Source organism: Callithrix jacchus, chromosome 7 (assembly GCF_049354715.1).
Source record: "Callithrix jacchus isolate 240 chromosome 7, calJac240_pri, whole genome shotgun sequence".
Taxonomy (NCBI): Eukaryota; Metazoa; Chordata; class Mammalia; order Primates; family Cebidae; genus Callithrix; species Callithrix jacchus.
Genome location: NC_133508.1, coordinates 33891607 through 33915824, shown reverse-complemented (window position 1 = coordinate 33915824; position 24218 = coordinate 33891607). Strand labels below are relative to the sequence as shown.

Sequence of the window (24218 nt, the reverse complement as noted above, 5' to 3'; positions counted from 1 at the left end):
CACCCTGCCCCACTGCCTCTGGCATTTAAACATATCAGCCTCAGGGTTTCGTTCTTTCTGTGTTCTTCACATTTAATTTTAAGAACTAAATGAAAGAATGGGTATGGAAGGCTTTTGAAATTTTAAGGCGGGGTATATCTGTCGACTCATGTTGTTTGCTAAGTTCTTTTTTGCAGGGTTTTCTGCCCTTAGCTTAATTATGCCTGAATCATTTCCTGAATAGAGATTCTGAGCTCTTTTGCTAAAAAAAAAAAAAAAAAAAGATGTATCAATTATTTCTACCCTTTGAGATTTGTGTACATACTGTCCCCAGTGAAGTGAGTTTTGCTAATACGTCATGGGTATACACACGAGTTTAGAGAAGATAGTTTCCACCTGTAGCCAGGGAAAAGCAGCATAATGATACCCTGCAAAAGCAGCTCTTGACTGGAGGAGACCGGAACAGTGAGACTGATTTTAGTAGCAGTGCCTTCAGTTCCAGGATGCTGTCTTGGATAAACAGGATCTGCTTCCCCCAGAACTTCACCCTTGCTTGTGATTGCCAGCGAGCCAGTCTAGGGACTGAGACGACAAAGCAGGCAGTGCAGATGTGACAGTTCTCAGAAGATGGAAATGGGATGAGAGGAATTCCAGGCCATTGCACAAATCAACAAGTTATATATTTGGACACTTGTTTAACTATTTGGTCAAATAAGGAAGGATGTGGTGGTTTGACATTTGTCGAATTTCGTGTTCCCTTTCACATGAGCAGTGTGCGGATTGGAGATGAGGCCATGAACACTTCTCCTTGTTCTGACCCCTTGTTGCTCCATTTCTGAAACCACCCCAGGATTTTGGATTCTAGTTCTAACTGGTTTCTTAACCACAGTTGAGTCATAAATAATATTTAGTGCTATACATCCTGGTAGTGAGAAACCACAGCACAAAGAGTGAAGGATCTTTTCTGGAAGAGAGCCATTGACATTTTTAGAGGTCTCATCATCATTTTCTGTATGTGTATTTTAATTTTTGAGTTTTTATAGAGGTAGGATGTCACTATGTTACCCATGCTGGTCTTGAACCCCTGTCATAAGGGATCCTCCCACCTCTGTCTCCCAAAGTGCTGATATCACAGCCATGGTCTACCACGTTTGTAAAACTGTGTGTGATAATCTTGTCAGGATAAAGGCATGCTGCACAGATGCTGACTTTAAGCAAATACGTGACCTCTAGTCCCTTATTCTTTAAAGGGGCATTGTGGCACAGGTAGAAGGCGAGTGTTTGCTTCTTAACTTGAACATGCTCCATCTGTGGGAATCTTTTCTATTTTGTTCTAAGAATTAGGTGTAGTCTCCGACCCTTGGCAATTTTTCCATACAGCCCTTTATTGGGCCTTAAAAACACATCATCTCCCTAATGTAGAATCTGAATATGTGAATCAACTTGAAGATGAATAAATGAAAATTTGCACCTCGTAATTTACTCTGTAGAGAGCATTCGCTAAGAAATGTGAATTGAGAAATTGTTTCCTTTAATCGAAAGAAAAAAGTGCTGACGGACACCTTAACTCTACAGATAATGAGATCTTTAGGGAAGCTTTAATCTGTTGAAGTTTCCAGAAGCTATGCAGAGTCTGGGGCTTCCCCCACCACCAACCCCAAAACTTTAATGATCACATTATTTGTCTGTCTTTGTAACTTTAATCTGCCCTATGAGCATACAAGGGTAAGAAAATATTTGAGTGTTTCAGTTGCTGTAGCATATGTTCATATATCACTTCGTATCAGTAGTTGAAACATAGAATTTGAATCATAATGCATATTTAATCGAGTGTGGACGTTTTTAACTCAAAAAAGATATCCTTGCCTTGTGCTTATGTTTGTACTACCTCATAAGCGTTTACAACCTGGATAGCCATTTGAGTATTAGATGAGCAGATGGTAACCCAAATTATTATCTTTGTTACTGAATACCCCTGTTCTTTGTCCTCCTAGAAAAAGGTGTGTAGTGAAATGTCATTCTACCTTTCCCTTTTTCTTCCTTCAAGTGCTCTTTTAAATGGATGGTTTTTGTGACTTAGGTCTCATTAGCATTTCTTATGGGGACTGCTTTCAGGGCAGTACCACTTACTAAATTGTTCCCTTGCTTTAGGAAAAGGAAAACCATGGTAACCAGATGTAGGGTATGATTATTTGCCTCTGACCTGGCAAAGTGTTGGGTTTAACAAAGGAAGCTTAATAGAAATGTTCAAATTGACCCTTCTCATCACTTGGGCTCCTTAAAGCTCAATCAATCTCTCATTATTATCAGAGTTGTTCGAGCAAAGGCAGCAGTGATAGTATTTTTCATAATCACTCCTTGAGCCAAATGTAATTTGCAATTTGTAGTATTGTATTATGAAACAATAATGCATTAAAATGAACAGAGCAAGCATTAGGAGTATAGTCATAAAGAAAGGATCCACTGAAGTAGTTGTGTGAAAGGCACTCTCAAAATCATTTTAAGTGGACATGACTGATTTCAATGCCAAATTAAGCATTTAGAAAAATCAGACTTCTGTGCTCTTACTTTATTTAAAGTATATATGGATGTGTGTATATATTTTATAATGAAGTCAATTTAGTTGCGGGAAACAGAAATATAATTTGCTTATTATTTGCATTTGGGTATTTGGGGTTATGAGGTTAGTGTGGTTTGATTACCTAGGTGGATATAATTTGAGAAAAATAAAGTGCATCAAACAAAGGTATATCTTTTACAGAGATGGAATTTATTTGCTACAGAAATTATGTCTTCTGGTCTGTATGCTAGTTGATGTCCAAAAAGCTTCAGCATCATACTTAAGATAGGCTTTCATTCATCTTCTTTCATTTTACTAGAATGCCTCTAAGTATAGATTATATATATATTATTTCAGTGATTTGTGTATTTATCTTGTGTTTTGAAGGATTACTGTGTTCACTTTTATTTCTCTTAATTCTTTATGTTTGAGTCCCACAGTTTTTTATTTGTTTGGTTTTCAGATCTTTGGAGTTTGTAAAGTCAAAATTGATTCTGAGCTGGGTTTCATTTATTTCCTCTATTTCCAATTCCTCAACTATTGCTTTAATATTTCCTTGTTCCATATCCTTCTAGGATTTCTGAAGTGTCAGGTTATGAGGCATATCTGCGCATCCTTGATTAGCTAACACAGGCTATGCTGGAGTAGGAGTGCACTTATAGGGACATATAATGGGAGTCCTGAAAGGGATATGTTATTCATTAAGGCTGCATTGCACATTTAAAGGTTGTTCTGGCTTGGTTAAGTAGAAGCTGCTTTTTCTTTCTTTCTTTCTTTTTTTTTTTTTTTTTTTGAGATGGAGTTTCGCTCTTGTTACCCAGGCTGGAGTGCAATGGCGCGATCTCGGCTCACCGCAACCGCCGCCTCCTGGGTTCAGGCAATTCTCCTGCCTCAGCCTCCTGAGTAGCCAGGATTACAGGCACGCGCCACCATGCCCAGCTAATTTTTTTTTGTATTTTAGTAGAGACGGGGTTTCACCATGTTGACCAGGTTGGTCTCGATCTCTTGACCTCGTGATCCACCCGCCTCGGCCTCCCAAAGTGCTGGGATTACAGGCTTGAGCCACCGCGCCGGGCCAGAAGCTGCGTTTTCTTTTAAGAAAAATAATAACTAAGTTACCTCTTTTTCCCAAGATGCCAAGCCACACAAATTTAGTTTATTAAATCTTTTCAGACTAGGACTGATGAAAAGTACACCATCAAATAATTATTCTCAAGTTTGTGAATTTCCTTTTAAAGAGAACCTCTGCCAAACTCCACCAACTTAAAACTGCATCCCATCTTACAAAAGCACTATCAAGTTCTCATGTACCCTTTCTAAGGCTCCTTTCTCATCATTGTTGATTACCAAGATGCTTTTTTGCCTAAATAGGAGCTTTCTGCTTTTCATAATCAACCTCCTGTTCCCTGATTCATTGAGCACTGCCACAGCCACAATCGACTGCTGAGCAAATCAGTACTCTTTCATGGTAGCGATTTCTTAAAATGTCACTAAAATATGTAAGATCCTATACAAGAAGGACATATTACAAGTGACTTATTTTTTTTTCTTTTTCCCATTTGTAAAATGGAGGCCGAGGTACAAAAAATGTGGCCAGAATCCATGAGCACATCATTACAAATGATAACTGCATACAGTGAATTCCTTGTTATTTTTCCTCTGAATGGGTTTGGGCAGTTTGACGTGCTTCTGCTGTTGCCTGACAGTATTTGCATATGCCAGCACAGATGATTTTGACATTTGGAGTGTCACTGCATTTAGAAAGGTTGGCAGCATCCTGTGATTGGGTATTTGGGCAGTCTTTCTGATCCTTTGCAATGAATAGGAACAATTCCTGACCTTGCCTTCAAATCCCTGACCTTCAGAGATAAGTTCTGTTCAGGAACCAAGTCCTTTGGGCCTAATTTCCACCAGCAGTGCAAGATTTACTCATTGATTGATTGTGGAGAGGGTAGCCTTGCTCTGTTGCCCAAGCTGGTCTCAAATCCCTGGCTTCAAGTGATCCCCCTGCCTTGGCATCGTTAAATGTTGGGATTGCAGGCATGAGCCACCACACCCAGTCTTATCTCATTCATTTAAACATAGATTTATTAACCAGCTGCTCTGAATATGAGCGCATAGAGTCTCTGTCTTTGGTTCCTAAAGCCTACAAGGTGTCTGGGTATGGTAAACAGTGTCTTGGGTATGAATTCTGGCTTTGCTACCCACTCACTGTATGACCTGACAAATCCTTCAAGCCCCTGTGCTTACTGAGGTTCCCCTTAAGCATGAGGATAACACCTCTCTTGCATGCTGGTTGTGGGTATCAATGAGATAAAAGCACATATTAAGAATTCAGCACGTTCTAGCTAAGTGTCATTAAATAATCAAAAGAACATTCAACAAGTGCATAGTTATGTCTCACTTAGGAATTACGCAAAGTGAACTTCATAGGTCTTGGAATTTCATTTTCCCTTAGGTGCATCCAAGTTCAGACCAATTAAGACCTTTGAAACTAGCTACAAGCTGACTTGAACCTTTGTCCTAGCTTGTAGTGGGATTTGTAATCTTCTTTGATTTTCAGAAACGTGGACATACGTCTTCAGTGCTTATGAACAAGAGTGCCATAGGATAATCTACAAAGATATGTGGCTAGATTTTTTTTCTTTGGATAAAATCTATAGCAATTACCTGTTAGGACTTTAAACAAAAGTAAGTTTGTTATTGTGTTAGAGACCAGGATAATTGGTTGAGGGAAGTTAGTTCTGTACCAAGAATGTGGAAAAAGTCCAGAAAAAATTGAAAAACGTTTTCCAGAGAAACTTGGATCAAAAACCATTTAGGAGATATATGACTCAGAGGAATAGAGGAGTGATGTTAAAAGTTCATGGGTTTGCTTTGATTTGATTGAATAATGGGTTCTGGACCATGCACAGAACTGGACTGAGATGCAGTAATAACACAGGACAGGGCATGTGCTTTTGCTGTACAGGGTCTTGGGGCCAGCTCATTGGGCAACTGGTATCTCTCAAGGATCTTTAGGACAAATGACAGTGTTACCACAGTGGGCCATGGCCAAAGACAGGTTACGTAATGGCTGTACAAACACATGGTCTTTAAAAACAACAGGAAGTCTTCAGAAAGAAAAAATGATTCCTGAAGAAAAGGACAGAATGGGTCATGTGATAGTGCAAAAAATGTAGAAATGAGGGGCAGACACAAGGCAGAGTATTGAACCAGTGACTGTATTGACCACTCCAGCGCAGGAGTTGGGTATCTGCAGAGGATGTGTGGCTTCTGGTGGCTGACACTGATTCATATTTGATTCATTTTAAATTTTCTTTCCCAACCAAGCAGAATCACATAACCCACAAATTTCTTTGGGTAAATAGACATGTAATATAGCAAAGACTTCTTAGACACAAAGACCTTGGTAATTAGCAGTGAGAAATACCAGATTTCTAGGTGACATTTCAGTGGGGTTTTTTGAAGAAAATCTTATTTTAAAGACTATTCTTAAACCTTACAAGATAATTAGTTCCGGATATTCTGTTCATCTATTTTTAAATATGGCAGCAGATTTTTAAGACTTTTTTCTTAAAAAACATTGTATCATGTTTCAAAGTATGGTATTAGGAAAAATGCGTTCAGTACAAAACTAATTGTATTTTTATTTATTGCAGGATGCTATGCATTATCACTCCATGTAATTTTTTTTTTCTAAAGACCTCTAATTTTGGTAGCAGCAGAAATATTACTATTTAAATAGTAAAATATTTCAGTCATATTTATACTGCAGAGATAATTATGTTACTTTGCTGAAAACAAAATGATGGTTTTAATAGCAAGGAAACTCTTACCAGTAGTTACTTTTCAATGACATTTATTTCATTATAAAAACAATAGAATTTGTTGCCATCCTTTGTTGTTGTGTGGTTTGCTTTTTGCTTTCCCCATTCATCATCGAGTGTAGGTTTTATCATTCTTGACTGTAATGGTGCATGTGACTGATTTGGCAGACAGCAGTGATCTCATTTGTAACCTGTCATCGTAAAACCCATTTAGCAGATTAGTTTGAGATTACTTTAGCTGAATGAAGACATTGCTGTGTCCTTTATGAAGAAAGCCATACCTTTAAGACACGTTACAGTCAATTCTACTCTAAATAAAGCAGGGTTCACCCACTGCCTCTTTCTGCAAAGGAGTTTTTGATGGAGTTGACATTTTTAAAAGTGTACCTTCACTCCCAAAGTAGCACTACCTCTAAGCATCTAAGCAATTTTTCATTTCTCTCAACTTTTTAAAGGTATTTTCTTTTTATTTCTCTACTTAATTTTATTATTATTTTTAAGGTCCGGCCAGATGCAGTGGCTCACAGCCATAGTCCCAGCACTTTGAGAGTCTGACGCAGGTAGATCACTTGAGGCCAGGAGTTTGAGATCTGCCTGGCCAACATGGCGAAACCCTGCCCTACTAAAAATCCCAAAATTAGCCAGGTATAGTGGTGCAAGACTGTGGTCCTAGCTCCTTGGGAGGCTGAGGCAAGAGAATCACTTGAACCTGGGAGGTGGAGGCTGCAGTGAGCTGAGGCCGCACCACTGCGCTCCATCCTGGGGAATCGAGCAAGCCTATGTCTCAAATTAAAAAAAAAAACAAAACACAAAAATCCTGCCTGGACGATATGGAAAACCTCATCTCTACCAACAAAAATACAAAAATTAGCTGAGCTTCGTAGGTAGCTCGCACCTGTAGTCCCAGCTACTCGGAGGCTGAGGTGGGAGGAAGGCATGAGACTTGGAGGTTGCAGTAAGCTAAGATTGGATTGCACCACTGCACGCGCACTCCAGCACGGTGACAGAGTGAGACCCTCTCTCAAAAAAAAAAGTCCTTCTCCTATGTTAGTATGTCTTAGTTCATGACTAGCAAATTCTTCCTGAGGTACCAGTGTAGGTGGCCACTTTACCTTTCAGCCTCACACCTGCTGGGTAGTAGAGTTTCCTCTGAACCTTTGTGTGAGTCAGTCAGAGCAGATTGCAAAACTCTTTGTGTGAATAAAACTCTTTTATTCTGTGCTGAGATTGGGTTTGGTGCTGGATAGACAGTTAGCACAGTATCTCTTCAGCTATACTGTTTCTTGGAAAGTGACCCATCTGATTCATCCTTGGCTTTTAAAAGGTGATAACATACAAATAATTAATATTTTCCAGGTTTTTGAGCATTTCGCTATTGATTGTCTTCATTTGCTGATTGCCAATTTCTGCTGTGAAACTGACCTTAGAGTATAGGTATAGGTGAAATTTTTCAATGACTGCCTCCCCTTTTTAGGAATTAAGCAACTATAAATTAAGAAGTACAGTAGAATATATTGGGTACTAGAGTAAATATGGGTATAGGTACTTTTTTTCTTTTTTACATTTTAGAATGTTGGTATATTTTTTTTACTTGTAGTTGATTTCATTTGTCATGAAACTGAGTGATCCATTTTGGCCCCAATTATTAAGTAATATGCTCTGATTTTATATTATATCTTAAAGAAATCACATAACTTATTAACTAAAGCAGTTACTAAAAGAAATGTCCAATACTTACCTATAAATATTTTACCTATGGTTTCTTTAATTTTCATACATTAATCTTGAATCTGTATATATATTTTTTGAGACAGGGTTTCTCACTCTTAATCATGGATCACTGCAGCCTCTACCTCCCAGGCTCAAGCAGTCCTCACACCTCAGCCCCTTGAGTAGCTGAGACTACAGGCATGCACCACCACACCCAGTTAATTTTTGTATTGTTAATGGAGATGGGGTTTTGTCATGTTGCCCAGGCTGGTCTTGAACTCCCGACCTCAAGTGATCTGCCTGCCTTGTCCTCCCAAAGTGCTGGAATTGCAGGCATGAGCCACTGCGTGCGGCCAAATCTATACTCTTGAAAAAGGAAAGTGTGTTATAACAGCTTGGTAATACATTTACAAATAATAAAATTGTTATTCCAGTGATTAGGAGGTGGTGTAGGAAACTAGTTAATATTTTGATATGAAATGCAATGGGAAAATATGCAGTCCTTAGGTATGAATCAGGATTCTGCTCTTTTAAAAATGTCATATGTACTGAAGAGAAAAAGGTGAAGGTTGATTGACTCAGTTCACATGTATATATGATATTTGGTCAGCAAACTGAAACCTTTACAATATAGGACCAATACCGTTTTCTAAAAAGATTTTGACATAGTTGATTAACTCAACATTAGCTTTGGGCTGAAAATGTCTAAACTGTTTTAAAACATGCCAAATCAACCAATCTAAATCTTTCCTCACCATTACTAACTTAAGGAGCATGTACACTATTTCGTGCAAGACTAAACGGTACCTTTCGGTACAGATAGAGAATGTGTTGTTCTGTGTCATTGCATGGTGTTTCTCAAGTATGACACAGAATTGTATTCATACCATCTGGAATGTAGGAATGTGAATCAGCATGCTGTCTTAAAAACTGGTAAGTCAATGTGGCAACATTGTATCATTTGAAAGTTATGCACAGAAACACTAAATGGTTAAAATGATTTGCCTTTAGGAATACTTCATTATAAGTAAATATGATGTATTAAAATTTGAACTTAAACTTTTCTGGAAGTTAGGATTTAGTACATTTTATACTTTGAGATGCCTCGGTGTTGTAGGACGCCCAGGATGAAGTGAACGCCCTGGCTTTAAATGCTATCTGATGATACTCAGATTAATCCATCCGGCTCCCTGCTGTCCCTTGAATTTTTGCTATTACGTCATCCTAACCCCCAAGTCCACCAAACCTCTTCCTTCTCTGGCTCTGTAGATCTCTCTGGACAGCAACTCCTTTCTTCCAGTTGCTTGGCTAAACCCTGGAGTAGTCACTGACTCTCTTTCCCTAACGTCTGTGACCTCCCTATTAGCAAATTTTATTGGTGCTGCTGTCAAAATATGTCCAGAAACTAAGCACTTCTCTCCCTCTCCTCCACTGCCAGCGGGTTCATCACCACGGCCTCCTGATCGTTCTCCCTGATTTCAGCTTTCCACCTCCAGTGCGTTCTTTCTTCACACTGCATCCAGGATCATTAGAATGTCACCAGTGCCATTCCTCTGTTCCAGATCCTTCAGTGTTTTTCACGTCATCTCAGTAAAGTCCAAAATCCTGTGTGGTGAGCAAGAACCCACATGGTCTGGCCCCTGCTGCCACTCTACTTCCTTTCCTGCTGCCTTCTCTTTGCCTTTTCCCATTCTAGCCCTGTCACTGCCCTTGCCTTTCCTCAAAGACACTCAGCCTGCCTGCGCCTCAGGGCCTTCGCACTTGCCTGCTCCTCTGCCTTGCCGACTCAGCCAACGCGGCTGACTCCTAGCTCAGATCTCTGCTCACATGTGGACTTACCAGAGAGGCCATCTTCCAGCATGAAGTAGCCTCTTCCCTGTCACTTTTGGTCTCCTTACTCTGCTTTGCTTTCCCCCTTAGCACTTTCACTCTGATGTGTTATATGCTAATGCATTTCCTAAAGATAAGCTTTCGAAGCTCTATGGCCATTGAAATGACCTAATGTGCTCTGTTTACTGTTTATAGCCTGGGTGTTCCAACTAAGCCCTGCATGCATGGTAGATGCCCAATACATTTTCAGCTGATCAATGAGTGTGATATTTTAGATGTTGACTTCTCCTGAGATGTATCAGTTTTTAATAATTTTTCTTTCACTTATTCATTCACCTGGAAAGCCCATCATTGTGCATAATTCTGAGGCATTATTGATATATTAATAAAAATAGTGCAAATTATTAGTGTTTTGTACTTTTAGTTTAAATGCAGAGTATGTATTTTACACCTTATGAAACGTGGTCAGATTCTGGATTTAAGTTCTGGAGAATTTTCTCTTTTTTTTTTTTGCAATTGCTGTGATCAAAAATTTAATTTTAAGCGTAGATTTGCCTTATAAAGTTAATTTATAGCCAGTTTTGATTGCCATATAGTGTATGTAATTTTTAAAGAAGTGATGGTGATGTCTTACCTTTTCTCTGTTTTAACATTTTAAGAATACTTTCCGTATTTATAAACCCCTTTCAAATAAAGTGGTATTTTAATCAATATATGAGGAATGCTTACATATACTTTAATTCATATGTAGACAAGTATTTGAACTCAGATTTGTATTAATAAAAAAATCTAGGCTATCAAAAAAAGACATTAATAGAAATAATTTTTTCTCTTTTATGTCAACTTTGGGACCCTTTGCTCTTCTCTCTTTCTTTCTTTCTTTTTGAAATAGGGTCTCCCTCTTTTTCCTAGGCTGGAGCACAGTGACACCGTCATGGCTCATGCAGCTTCAAACTCCCAGGCTCAAGCGATCCTACTCCAAAAGCTGAGGCAGTTCTGCCTCAGCTTCTGGAGTAGCTGGGATTACAGCTACTTTATATTACATTGTTTTGATATTTAGTGGAGATGAGGTCTTAGTATGTTGACCAGGCTGTTCTTGAACTCCTGAGCTCAAGTGATCCTTCTGCATCAGGCTTCCAAAGTGCTAGGATTACAGGTGTGAGCCACTGGCCCTGGCCCTCTTTTTTGATATGAAACTGTCACAGTAAGCCAGATTCCTGTTATTCTTCTAAAAGAAATATTCAATATACTTTAATTATTTCTGAATGCTTAGTCGTGTGACTGTCTATAAAATGTTTCTTTTTTGAAACATCTGGTGACCAATGCATTACAGATGAAGACTGCTTACAGCTATAGAGTGCGTGCATTCCAGGCAACGTGGTCTTTTATAGAGAAAAATAATAGAGCTGGGAAAGGAATTGATACCAAGTTGGAGGGTTCTGGGATGTTTTGGATGCCAGAAGAGAATAATGTTAGTGTTTTATTAAAGAGCTCAGCACCCATCTGCAGAAGTTTGTTGGACTGTTTTTGAATCATGGGTTTTTTCCATATGTTAGCTTTTGATCAGATGTAGATTTCCAAGTCAAAGATGCCACATTCAGCAATTGCTTTTCATCCCATTTAGGAGGGTATTTGATGAAAATACCTTAAACCTTTGAATTTAATGAAAGCACAAAGTATTCTAGCAGCGTAAATTATCTGTTGTACTTTAAACCTTGCAAGCATGGCCTTCTTTGTCAGTTTTTAAACTATGATGAATGTTTCCAATCAGCCTGGCTGTGAAAATAAAGAATAGTTGTTTATGAAAAAATTATTAACTAGATGATTGTGGATTATCATTCTTTAGTCCCAAGCAAAACCCATTCCAATGCATATCTTGCTTCCTCTAGCATCTGAAGTATTCAGCGCTTAGTCCTACAGATGTATTAATTGTTTAATAAGGATAAACCACAAGTCTTATTGTTGTTTCTTTTTGTTTTGGTAAAAGAATAATGCCATTGAGACCATTTTCCTAAAGAGTTTTCTCTGGAAAGTTCTAATTTAAAATGAATAAAATAATCTAATTCAAAATACTAGTCCTGACCCAAACTATTGACTGCGGAAGACACCTGGTCCCTGTTTTGAAGAAGCTAACATTCATTTCCTTGGGTACATATCATTACCACAAATGAACGAAAGCTCATTTTGTATATATTGACAAGTTAGAATTTTTTGTTATTAACAGGTTTGGCAAACATCGAAAAGATGACAAGATTGAGAAAACGGGTAAAATAAAAATACAGGAATCCTTTACGTCAGAAGAGGAGAGGATACGAATGAAGCAGGAACAGGAGAGGTAGACTTCAGTTACTTGATTAAACCTCCTTAGAAAGAAGTTCTTTTTTTTTCTTTCTTCTTTTTTAATGTGAAGATTTTGCATTTAATTACTTTTTGTATTTCTTGTGTCAACCCAACTGTTGATGATTGTGGGTGAAAATATTGTGAAGAGACATTAAAAAAAAAAACCTTATATGTATTTGAGACATCAAGGTGGATTTTAATTGCTTTAGTTAAGATCTTTTGTGTAGGAGATAGAACAGCATATTAGATGAATAAACAAACAGGAATACTGAACTAGTACTACTGTTTAAATAACACAGAAAGTACTTAAAATCCTGCCTCACTGATATATGGGTGTTTAGTGTATTATAACTTTAAAGAAATGCTCTTCTGGAAGTAGAACTCTTTGAATTTTTATATTACATTTTAAGTATAGTAAGAATTCAGGAGGCTGTTATTCATTATGTTGTTTTTCTTTGAAACCTGACACTTACTTCTTGATTCTCCTTCTATTTCACCATCTTCGCATTTTGTGACATTTTCCACTTAAGTTTTCCACGTCTTCCGGAAGGATTGTTATCTATTGTTGAGTCATTTCCATGTTGAGAACTTAAAGACCAATGAAATGAATGAAAAGAGTTACTCTAAGCAGGCACTCGAAAACCATTTTTCTAAGTGATTAGAATTTTTCTCATTATAATTCCAGGGGGTGAGAAAGCCATCTCACACTTCTGTTATTAGAGTTTACAGGCTCACGGTGAGCTTCTCTCTGTCATCACATTTCATTTTCTGAGCAGCCACAGTGAGAGGTACTATGCCTATTTTACTTTAAATAATCTGGGATTTAAGTGAGTTTCTTGGACCTTGAGGAAGTTTATAAAGCTAAGTACAGTCCACACCTAGGACTGTAGCTTAGCATCTCTGAAATCAGGTGCAGTGTTTCTGCTATAAATCTAAAGCTAGGATGCTTCCACTCTAATGCTTAATGAATGAAACAACTGAAAATAGTTTACTACAATAGTTTTATTTAAAAGAGATTAGTGTTTGGGTATACTTTCATTCATCTTTTTAATACCGCTGAGGATTTTTTGAGTAGAATGGTTACTCTGAGTCTCTGTACCTTTTCAGGGTAGAAAATGAATGTTGGAAAAATACGAATTCTAAATTTACGAAGCAAGTCTGCTGGTTCTTCCTCAATTTTTATTTTTATTAATGATTAATATTATTTTTTAAAACAGAATCTCGCCCTGTTGTCCAGGCTGGAATACTGTGGCGCAACCTTGGCTCACTGCACCCTCCACCTCCTTGTTAAAGTGATTCTCCTGCCTCAGCTTTCTGAGTAGCTGGGAAAACAGGCCTGTGCCACCATGCCCAGCTAATTTTTTGTATTTTTAGTAGAGATGGGGTTTCATTACATTGGTCAGGTTGGTCTTGAACTCCTGACCTTGTGATCTGCCCACCTTGACCTCCCAAAGAGTTGGGATTACAGGCGTGAGCCACCACACCTGGCCTCAATTTCTATTTTTTAAAAATCATTTCACCTTGCTTTGTAGGACTCTTTCTAATCCTCATCAATTTTGGGGTTTCCGAACTTACTAGTGAACTATTTTGGGGTTTGGGTGCATAGTCTTCCTGAGTGTATGTGATGTGGCATTTAGTGGCTCAGAAGTATAAACTTCTATCCTAGAAGAGTTTCTTCTCCCTTAAGGAGGAGCCAATACCAGGTAAATACAGGCAAATATGGAATGTACTCAGAGAGTAATCTGAGTGACAGAAACATTGTACCTCCCTCTATCTTGATACCTGCCACAGGGAATAACTTCATTAATCCTGTGCCACTTTCCATGTTCTCAATATTTATTCTGTGCCGTTTAAGGTGACTGCTATGTTTCCATGCAGAATTCTATTACCGTTTTCCAAAATGCTTTTATGGTGCTTAGTCAAATATTTCTAGCCAAACAATGATTTTTACATAATGGCTTCACTTGTATTATTAATTTGCCCGAGGCACAGTTCACTTCGCAGTTTCGCTTTTAATTTCCGTCTCTGTACCTCTAATGGTGCAATACTTCTGGGAACTAGGTTGATCGTAATGAATTTACAATGTACAGGAGGCCTAAAATACAAATCTTTCAGGGTCAAGGAACAAGTGAATGGTCCATTAAAAAAATCAATTAGGCTCATAATTTAAGAAAATTATTTTATTTTGACTTTGTATTTCAATAACAACTTTTTGCAAATGTTTCATTTAAACTCGTGGATTTTGTAATAAGCAAATGAATGCAAGAAATGGACTCAGCTACGAAGTGGAGTATGTCTGGTGCTTGTATTTCATAGGGCAAGCTTGTTTCACAAGTCCTCCTTTCTGCTCTGACTGTGGTGTTGGCAGTGTTCTTCCTGAGAGTGGAAACTGCAGCTTCCTTGAAAACATTTTGGCTGGAGGAATCAATAAAAATAAATAAGCCACTACTTATATTCTCCTTACAACCTTTCCCTCATTGCTGGCTAGTAGTGAAATATCTCCTAAGACATTATTTACCACTGTAGCTATTTGAGTTCCAAAATTTATTTTGACTGATTTCATATAAAAATAGAAAACCTGACGTTCCCCATGACTTAAGATTGTCCACAAACCAAAACTTTTTTTGTCTGTATACATCTGTGAATCCTGAATATTGCTCAAGATACAAATATTGAAAAATGAAAAGGGCTACGACTATAATTTAAAATGTTTTTTCTACAATGTTAAGATATACTTAGACGGTGACCATAAACTAGATTGTTCCGAGCAAAGTCCAAGATTAAGTTTGACTCTGTTCCTGCTAACTTCCTTCCCTTTCCATCACTTGCCACCAACACTGTGAAGTTAGTCTTGAGTAAATGCCATCCATATGGGAGAAAAGGACTAGGAGGATCACCATATGGAGCCATGCTCTGCTCTACTAGTCCTGCCCTGCCTCAGACCAGAGCCTCCATGAGTGCCGTCTTCTTGAGAAGCAGGGAGTCTGGGCATGATGCCAATGGAGAAGCTAACGGCTTCTTGCCATTTTGACTTCCTCATTCTGTGTGCTGAACCTAGGTACCCTGTCTTTTCAGAGATGCTGTTGGCTGCATTGGAGATAGACTGGGAAACTAAGTAAAAATGTGAATTCAGTGCTTCCTGCCTCTGACTTTGAGGCATGCCTAGGGACAGCGCCTCTGCTGGCTCATTTCAACCACCCTGAAGGTTTAGGCTCCAAACTCCAAACAGAACATGTTCCAATTAAGCGATCTATGTAACTTCAGGTCCACTCAGCCTCCCATACAAAGCACAGTGTAGAGTTCTGTTGACCAAGCATCACAAAGAACATGTTGGCTTTCTGTTGTTTTTGCTCCAGTGGTACTTCCATGTATTTTTAAGTGGTAGTAAATACACTGTGTGGTACAGGATTGCCCAGTGTTCAGCAGCAGAGAGTGCGTTCTGTGTACAGATACATTTGAGAAATGCTTGTTTAAACCAATGTATGCATATTTTTCTACTCTGTTATTTCTCAAAATTCTACCAAGTTCATGTACATCATGAGTCACTAAGATAAGAACAGAGAGTCACCAACCTCCAAATTTATTTCTTCTCAAAACATCCTCTCAGCCCCTCACTTTTTGTTTTTCCTGGAACACTGACATCCTGCAGCATTCCGAGTCACTGGAGAAATACTGATGGCAAGTGAAGACCACGGACTCCTGGTTGAGCCGTGTCCAGCTCACTCCTCTAATAGGCTACAGGATCCGGAGTTGATTGTTTTATAGAACTGAGAGCAAGTTTAAGGCAGTGTTGTAACCTCTCTCTACTTTCTGGCTTCTGTTTTATGGACTTTTAAAAGTACGTGCTCTCAACTGCTCCTTCTTTTTCAGTTTTCTTTTTCTCACCTTTCTCACTTGCTTAAAACATTTCCTTTTTTAAGCTCTAATTCTAAGTTTATTCTTGTACTAAAAGCTACAGAAAAATTTGGGAAGAAAACCCATAAAATTAAAATCAGAAAACAAAAATTTATCTGTATTAACACCACTGTTAACATATGGATCTGTGACATTCTAATCATTTTTTCCTATAAAGTACATATTGTCCAGACCTATATACTTTTAAGCTGACATCTATTTCATCTTGATTTATTTTGCGTTTTTATGCTTTCTTAGAAAATCATGCTAAATGTTTTCTGGATCAAGATCAGGTCTGTGTGAACAGACAGATGGGAAAGAGGGACAGAAAGAGGGAAGGATGTTTTGAAACATGAAATATTAGCTGTGACATCTGGCCACACTCCCCAACTCTTACATAATATTCTCCTCATGTTATTCCTTCTATGAAATGAGGTTTATAATGTTAACTGGCTTGTACTTTGTAGTTATTCAGCCATTGAAAGCTACTACAATATTTTTTTTTCTTTTTGTATGTGTGTGTTTTTAGTAGAGATGGGCTTTCACCATCTTGGCCAGGCTGGTCTTGAACTCCTGACCTCGTGATCCACCTGCCTTGGCCTCCCAAAGTGCTGGGATTACAAGTGCAAGCCACCGTGCTTGGCCTCTGCAAATATTTTCTTTCTTTCTTTCTTTCTTTCTTTCTTTCTTTCTTTCTTTCTTTCTTTCTTTCTTTTCTTTTAGAAAGGAGAGAAGGAAAGAAAAAAAGGAGTGAAGGAGAGGAAGAAAGAGGAAAAAGAGGGAGCGAGAACAGGAATGTTGCTTTATTCTAAAAATGGGTATTGAAAACCTCTTTTATGCCAATAATTGTGCTTAATAATGGCCGATCAATATTTCATTTAAACCTATGAGTAGGTGCAATGTGGTACTGACAAGAATGTATATTTTGTGTATTTAAAGTGGAGAGCCCTATAAATGTTTATTAAGTTTACTTGTTCCGGATCTGAGTTCAAGTCCTGGATATCATTAATTTTCCATCTCATTGATCTATCTAATACTGATATTGAAGTCTCCCACTATTATTGTGTGAGAGTCTAGGGAGTCTAAGTCTCTTTATAGGTCTTAATGTATCTGGGCGTTAGGATCGTTAGCTCTTCTTGTCACATTGATCCTTTTACCGCTATATCTTTGTTGCTTTAAAATTTATTTTATCAGAGAATAGCAACTCCTGTTTTTTATTTATTTATTTTTGCTCTACAAATATTACTACAATATTTTCTACAATATTATCATCTACAAGCTACTACGATATTATCATCTATATCTACTTAGTAAGTTATGCTTGGGAATATTTCCAGGGATATTGACTGCTTCTCGTGGAGATATAAACAAGTTAATTAATTTCTTATGAAATCTTCCCAGTATGGAAGGAACATTTATCAATCTCCTTAGGAAATGGATGATTCGAAACTTTCCATTGTTTAGTGTTCTAATCATTCTTCAAAGCCTTGTGTTTTCAACACTGGACCATTGAACTATCTGTGTCCTTCAGTGGGACTCCCCGTTCTTGGTGTGTCACTTTGCAGGTTTATGTGAATTTTCTGCATGCTGATTCCTCTTTCTAATTTGACCAACTGTTCTCAGTTATACCTGCTTTGAGGAATCACGCGAACTTTTGACACTTTTTTTGATCATCTCGGTTGGTAGGATCCTTTCCAGCAGGTGATACATGTTTGTTTTCCTAACAATAATCTTAGCATTTACATCACTTATTGTCATTCAAAGATTGCCTTTTAAAAATTAACTTTTTGATGGGAAAAATTTTTTTCTCCTGTAGCAGCATTTTTCATGTTTCTTTTTTTTTTTTTTTTTTGAGACGGAGTTTCGCTCTTGTTACCCAGGCTGGAGTGCAATGGCGCGATCTCGGCTCTCCGCAACCTCCGCCTCCAGGGTTCAGGCAATTCTCCTGCCTCAGCCTCCCAAGTAGCTGGGATTACAGGCACGCACCACCATGCCCAGCTAATTTTTCATATTTTTAGTAGAGTCAGGGTTTCACCTTGTTGACCAGGATGGTCTCGAGCTCTTGACCTCGTGATCCACCCGCCTCGGCCTCCCAAAGTGCAGGGATTACAGGCTTGAGCCACCGTGCCCGGCCTTTCATGTTTCTTTGACCTCGCAAATCCTTCAGGAAAGTCACTTCTAGTCAATAGGGTAAGTTTCAAATTTTTAAAAAATTTTTATTGCACAGGTAAATAAGAATTTTTAAGAATCTGTTAACCTACTTTGTAGAACTTAACTACTTAGATAAGTGCTTTAATGGGTTTGGTCATTCATACCTGTAATCCTGACACTTTGTAATTCCAACACTGGCAAGAGCATAGCTTCAGCCCAGGAGTTCAAGGCTGCAGTGAGCTACTATGATTGTGCCACTGCTCTCCAGCTTGTGCCACAGAGTGAGAGAGCCTGTTTCTTTAAAAAAAGGAAAAAATATAGATGAATACTTGAGGAAAATTAAGCCTTAGGCATTCTATATATTTGAAACTGATTTTACTGACAGATACTGCAAATGAGGTAGGAAAATGCAGTTTGATTTCCGATTAGAGCTGTCCTAGACATACTTGGCTTAAGTGCATCTCTCTGCTTTGGTAATTGTAGGTGCTCTAATACCTATGAAAGCCTGAACATGACTTGAGTGAGTATCTGTAGAGGTGTGTTCATGTGTGTTGGTTAGGGAAATATTATTGTAGTGTTTTATTAGTGAATATAAGAGAACTGTTTGCTGTTTCACAATATATTAAGTGTATAAGATAGTATATTAGTCCGTTCTCACGCTGCTGTAAGGACCTACCTGAGACTGGGTGATTTGTAGAGGTCTGATTGACTCACCGGGTTTGGGAGGCCTCAGAAAACTTACAGAAGGGGAAGCAAACACGTCCTTCTTCACCTGGTGGCAAGAAAGAGAAGAATGAGAGCCCAGCAAAGGGAGGAGCCCCTTATAAAACCATCAGATTTTGTGAGAACTAACTCACTAGCCAGAGAACAGGAGCGGGGGAACTCACCTCCGTGATTCAACTATCTCCACCTGGTCCCTCCCATGGCATGTGTAGATAATGGGAATTACAATTCAGGATGAGATTTGGTTGGGGACACAGCCAAACCATATCAGATAGGATAAGTCCTTTTAAAATTATTATTTTAATAATTTTTTCCCTCTCTCAGGGATCCCTTGCCTTTGTTAAGAGAAAAAGATTTATACATGTTAACATTAAAAAATTGATGTAAGGCTGCTCTGAAGGCTGAGGTGGGAGGATCACTTGAGGCCAGGAGTTTGAGACCAGGCTGGGCAACATAGTAAGACTCTGTCTCTAAAAATTTTTTTTTAAATTAGCTGGGCACAGTGATGTGCACTTGTAGTCACAGATACTCAGGAGGCTAGTGTGGGAGGATGGCTTGAGTCCAGGAGTTCAAGGCTAAAGTGAGCTACGATCATACTACTGCACTCCAGCCTGGGCAACAGAGCAAGACCCTGTCTCTGAGCATGGGGAAAAGACAGTATAATCAGTTGTAAAAATAGGTGATTACAGAGCTTTGGAAAGGGGAAAGATTGGTTGGGCTGGAGTTAGCAGAGACTTGCTTTATAGAGATGGTAGTCTGGGAGCTAGATCTTGTTCCCAAGAATATGTATAACTTAGCAAACTGGAAAGATTCTACCCTCACATTCTGTTTCCCTCCCACGAAGCACAAGGGCTCATGGAAGGGAAGGTAGGCAGTCTTTTCACTGTCTGGACTCTTTACAAGTTGTCATTGTATTAGTGGTTAGCAGTCTCCCTTTAATGCTTTCTTTGATCTCTTTTTCACTTTTAACCATTTTGTATTTTAAAACTGGTTTCATTTCATTTTAGTATTAAGGGTTGCAAGTTAACTTTCCCTCCCACCTATTCTAAGGGACCACTATGGATTTCAGCAACTTACATTCTTCCCTGGAATTGGAAGTGTACCTTTAAAACAGTTGTTTTCATGCAAGAAAATTTTTTTCAGGACCCATTTAGAATATGGAAGTCCTTTCTTCTCAATCAGCCTTTACCGTAATATGACAAAGATATTAAAATCCCACTTAAAATTGGAACTGTTATTAGGGTAAGAAATTTAGTGGAATAGTACCTCTCTTTTGGGAATTCAACATAGGCACCAAACTGGCAGCTTACCTCCTGTTAGGGGGCAGTTGTTAGATTCACCTGGCAGGGGGAGGATCACCCAAACGGTAGATGAGTTGGGCTGTGGTATTTTTGAAGTCTGCCATCTGCTGAAGTACTCTAAGAGCCAAAGAAAGCCTTCAATCAGTGGGCTGAGACTGCTTTTGCAACAACTGTTCCTTCCAGTTGTTTTGTAGCTTAAGTTTCATTTTGTCATGAATTTGAGTTTTATTTGATCAATTTCTATAATACTGACTTTTTGAGAGAAAAAATGGTGTTGGGAAAAGATCCACAAACTGTTGTTCCCAGAATGAGGCTTCTGGATGGCAGTGCATTGTTGGGGGTAAAGGTTTCCCAAGCGAGTTGCTTGTAAGATCCTGAACATTGTTTTGAAGATAGTCAACAACTGTCTGATATGTAGCAATCTGAAATTTATTAAAAACATTTTTTTCTGTTAAACTAACATTAGTATATTCTATTTTCTGTAGACATTAACATTTTTTAATTAAAAATCATTAAAAGACCGTTTATTGTAGTCTTTACAAAAATGCACCATGAAAAAAAGCCATGTGTTAGAGCATCATAGCTTTGGAAACAGAGGTATTTGGAATGTAACTGAGAGGTTTAGGGACACCGTTGTTTTCCATCCTAAGGAGTGTGGTCACTTCAGTGGTGATTCCCATACTTGGATATTTCTGGATATATAAAGACTATATATACATAAAAAGTTCCTTTCCTCTTATTCTCCTGCAATTAGCGCTAAAAGCCATTTACTGTAAAAGCAAAAATACTAATGAATAGAAATGTTACAAAAACAGAAGTCTTGTGTGTTTTATCTTCATCGAGCGTCATCCGTTTTAATTAGAGAAAAGGGTAGCGAACACTGTGACAAGAGCCTGGAATTAAAATCATTAATTGATGTCAAGCTGGAGAGAGACTGTTAGCATGAATTTAGTGACAGCAGGAAAGAAATTAACCTTATTACTTTATTTAGTATATTACATTATTTTGTGTATTATTTCCTATGCAGGTTCAAGGCAATTTCATTATCATAATGGAAGACTTTTATTTTTTTACAAAAAGGAAAAGTGTATTTATGCTTGAACATAATGAATTGAAATAAGTTCTTTATTAAATTAAAAATACCTTGATAAAAGGTTTTAATTGTTTCAGTTTGTTTTTTCAATTTTCAAGGATAGGAACTAGTATAAATGTTGTCCATCAATGTCAGGTGGTACAACTGCCTGTGATACACTGAACCTCAGATAATTTTCCTTTTTAGAACTAGGAAGGACTTACTGAAATGTTTAAAGCAGTAGACATTCATATCTTTTGCTGGGTTTTGGACTAATCAGTTACCTCTGTCATTGTTGAGGTTTGGCCGGAGATAAATGGGATAGAATGCTGAACAATAGTTTGACTGTTTAGAAAAACAAGTGACTCTTACATCTTGGAGATAATTTGTGACCTCAGGGTCACAGTAAAAGGATAAAGGGAGTATGCTTTTATAGCCCAGGCCATCTGGATCTATTAAGTGCTCGACTGCAAGATACTCACTGTCTTTTCTTAAAGTTTCCTTAGGAAGCCATGTTATTCTTATGAGGACAGCAAACATGTTTTTTTTCTTGAGCCAAATATTTTCTTACTGAAATACATTTCTCCACAGAGTGGAAATATATAACATGCAAATATAACCGTTTGGTTGTGTTGTAAACTCCATTTTCTCACTTTGTAACAAGACATTCAAATATCAAAGAGCATAATAAATTCAGTAATGTCTTTTGTTAATTTTGCTCATGAATTGCCACTAAAATTTATGAAAACCACCGTGCATGCCTGGTTTCAAAAATCGACTCTAAAGTGCTATTTGTACAGCAAGACTCATTAGCATTAATTTCTAGAATGAACTTGAAAATGCACATTAGCTCAGGCTACTAACCAGATCCTGTAGCCTTTTGTGGCAGTAGTTCTATCTGGGGGACCACACTTATACCACAGTTTTATTCTAAGGTTTTCATCAACAGTGTAAGCTGCCACATTGGAAAGCAGTGATGCAGGTTTTAGAACTTTGGGGACACATTATCGGTGAGACAAGACAAGCAATACAAATACAATTCCTTCTTTATTGGAGCTTAGAGGAAAAAAAAATCAGTGCTTCTGGAAGGTACTATAGATGGGGCTGTAACATTTATTAGGCTGTAACCTTTATTAATGACTGGTGGTGATTAGTCATAATGTACAAATTTGGGTAAAAGAAGGCAATTGAGATCTGGGCTTTATAGATGAGTACTTCATACTGCTGAGTACTTCTTTTGAGAAATTAACTTGTTAGAAATTGACTGCTAATTAATATTATTTTCTGTGTCATTTGGAACAAAAGAACATTTAAATCCAGGACCCATCAGAAATATAATGAAACTGATGAGCAAGAAGTTTGGGGAGATTATTTAGGTTTACGCCTCCCTTGAGAAGAGTGTGTTCCTATTCTCTTCTGATAGCTTTCTTTCATAGGAGGGTTGCATTTTCTGCCATAGGTGAGCTGGATTCTTCACTTTCAATGAATTGAGCTTCATATGTCAGTGTTCAGTGATTAATAAATCAGTCTGAGTCATTCCTTTTGATTTTTGGGGATTCTTCATATTCAGAAATTGCAGCTTGATATCATTCTATGTCTGTTGTGTTCCTTCAAATTTCTTCAGGCTGCCAAACTTTAAGACTTATGCGAATGCCCAGTCACCCTGGATATTACCTATAATTAAGTGGTTGACTAATGGTGACCAAATATCATAGTATGGTGGGTTGTCAGATAAGTGATTATAATTGAGTTTCCAATTAATATCCCATTGAATGTAAAGAAGAACTCATTTTCCTCTTTCTGCTAGTTTTCTGGCCGAATCCAGAGTCAAAAAGATATTATGGTGCAAAGAGTAAAATTATCTCTTAACTTGTATCAACTTTCATTATGGATAGCTAGTATTTAGTGGTAACCAGCTTTTATAGTAGTGTCCTTGATGGTCTTAATTGCTTTTAAATGGATAAACGGAGTAAAAATTTTTTAAATGTCTAGTGGAATTTTAGCTAAATTTGACATTAGAATTTGAATTTCTGTTTCTCTTGTAGGTATTCTATCTTTGGGAACTTGCGGACTTAGAGTTATTAGAATCTACAACAGTCCTGATAAAAATTTCTGACTTTCTAATATTAGCTCGTAAGTTAAGAAAGTCATTGGTTGTCACCTCAGGAAATAAGGTCCCCCTTATTTTTGGGAGAAGCAGTTTTGGTTGCCCCAGTGGTTGGGAGACACTGCTGGATTACATGTGGCTGTGACCAGCCCTGCATGATGACAAATAGCTCCTTCTCAAATCTCTCTGGGCCCTATTGAGAAACACTTAGCTAGGTAAATTTGTGTATTTTTTACAGCTGAAGAGAGGAAAAATCAGACAAATTCGATCCTCTGCATTCAAAATTGGAAAACAAGAGTGGGGTGATGGTGATACACTAGATACAAGAAAGAAATGGGGAAAATGCAAAGTTTGCTTGTAATGCTATGCGGCAATTTTCTGTCTTTAAAAAATCTTCTAAGTTCGCAGTAATTTTTTTTTTTTTTGGAAGGCAGGAAGGGAGAAAAGGAGGAAGGGAGGGAGGGAGGAAGGGAGAGAGGGAGAGAGGGAGGGAGGGAGGGAGAGAAGGGAAGGAAGGAAATCAGGGCAATGAGAGAGACATTGCCAACCTGGATCTAGAGGTCTACAAGTTGATTTCTTTTTTTCTTTTTTTGAGAGAAGGAAAGAAAAAAAGGAGTGAAGGAGAGGAAGAAAGAGGAAGAAGATAAGGGAGAGAGAACAGAAATGTTGCTTTATTCTAAAAAAAAATGGATATTAATAATGGCCAATCAATATTTCATTT

At 37.9% G+C, this 24218-nt stretch overlaps 1 protein-coding gene across 48 annotated transcripts in view; it reads left to right on the top strand.

The window, feature by feature from the left end:
- Positions 1 to 24218, top strand: part of PARD3 (par-3 family cell polarity regulator) — a 716461-nt gene that overhangs the window by 525172 nt on the left and 167071 nt on the right. For 42 of the 48 annotated variants that reach the window (XM_078329879.1, XM_078329878.1, XM_078329877.1 and 39 more), the window contains one exon: positions 12134 to 12244. The exons of the other annotated variants lie outside the window; for them this stretch is intronic. In XM_078329879.1, the coding sequence (XP_078186005.1) occupies positions 12134 to 12244 (111 nt within the window). The remainder of the gene's footprint in view (positions 1 to 12133; positions 12245 to 24218) is intronic. 48 annotated transcript variants of the gene reach the window in all.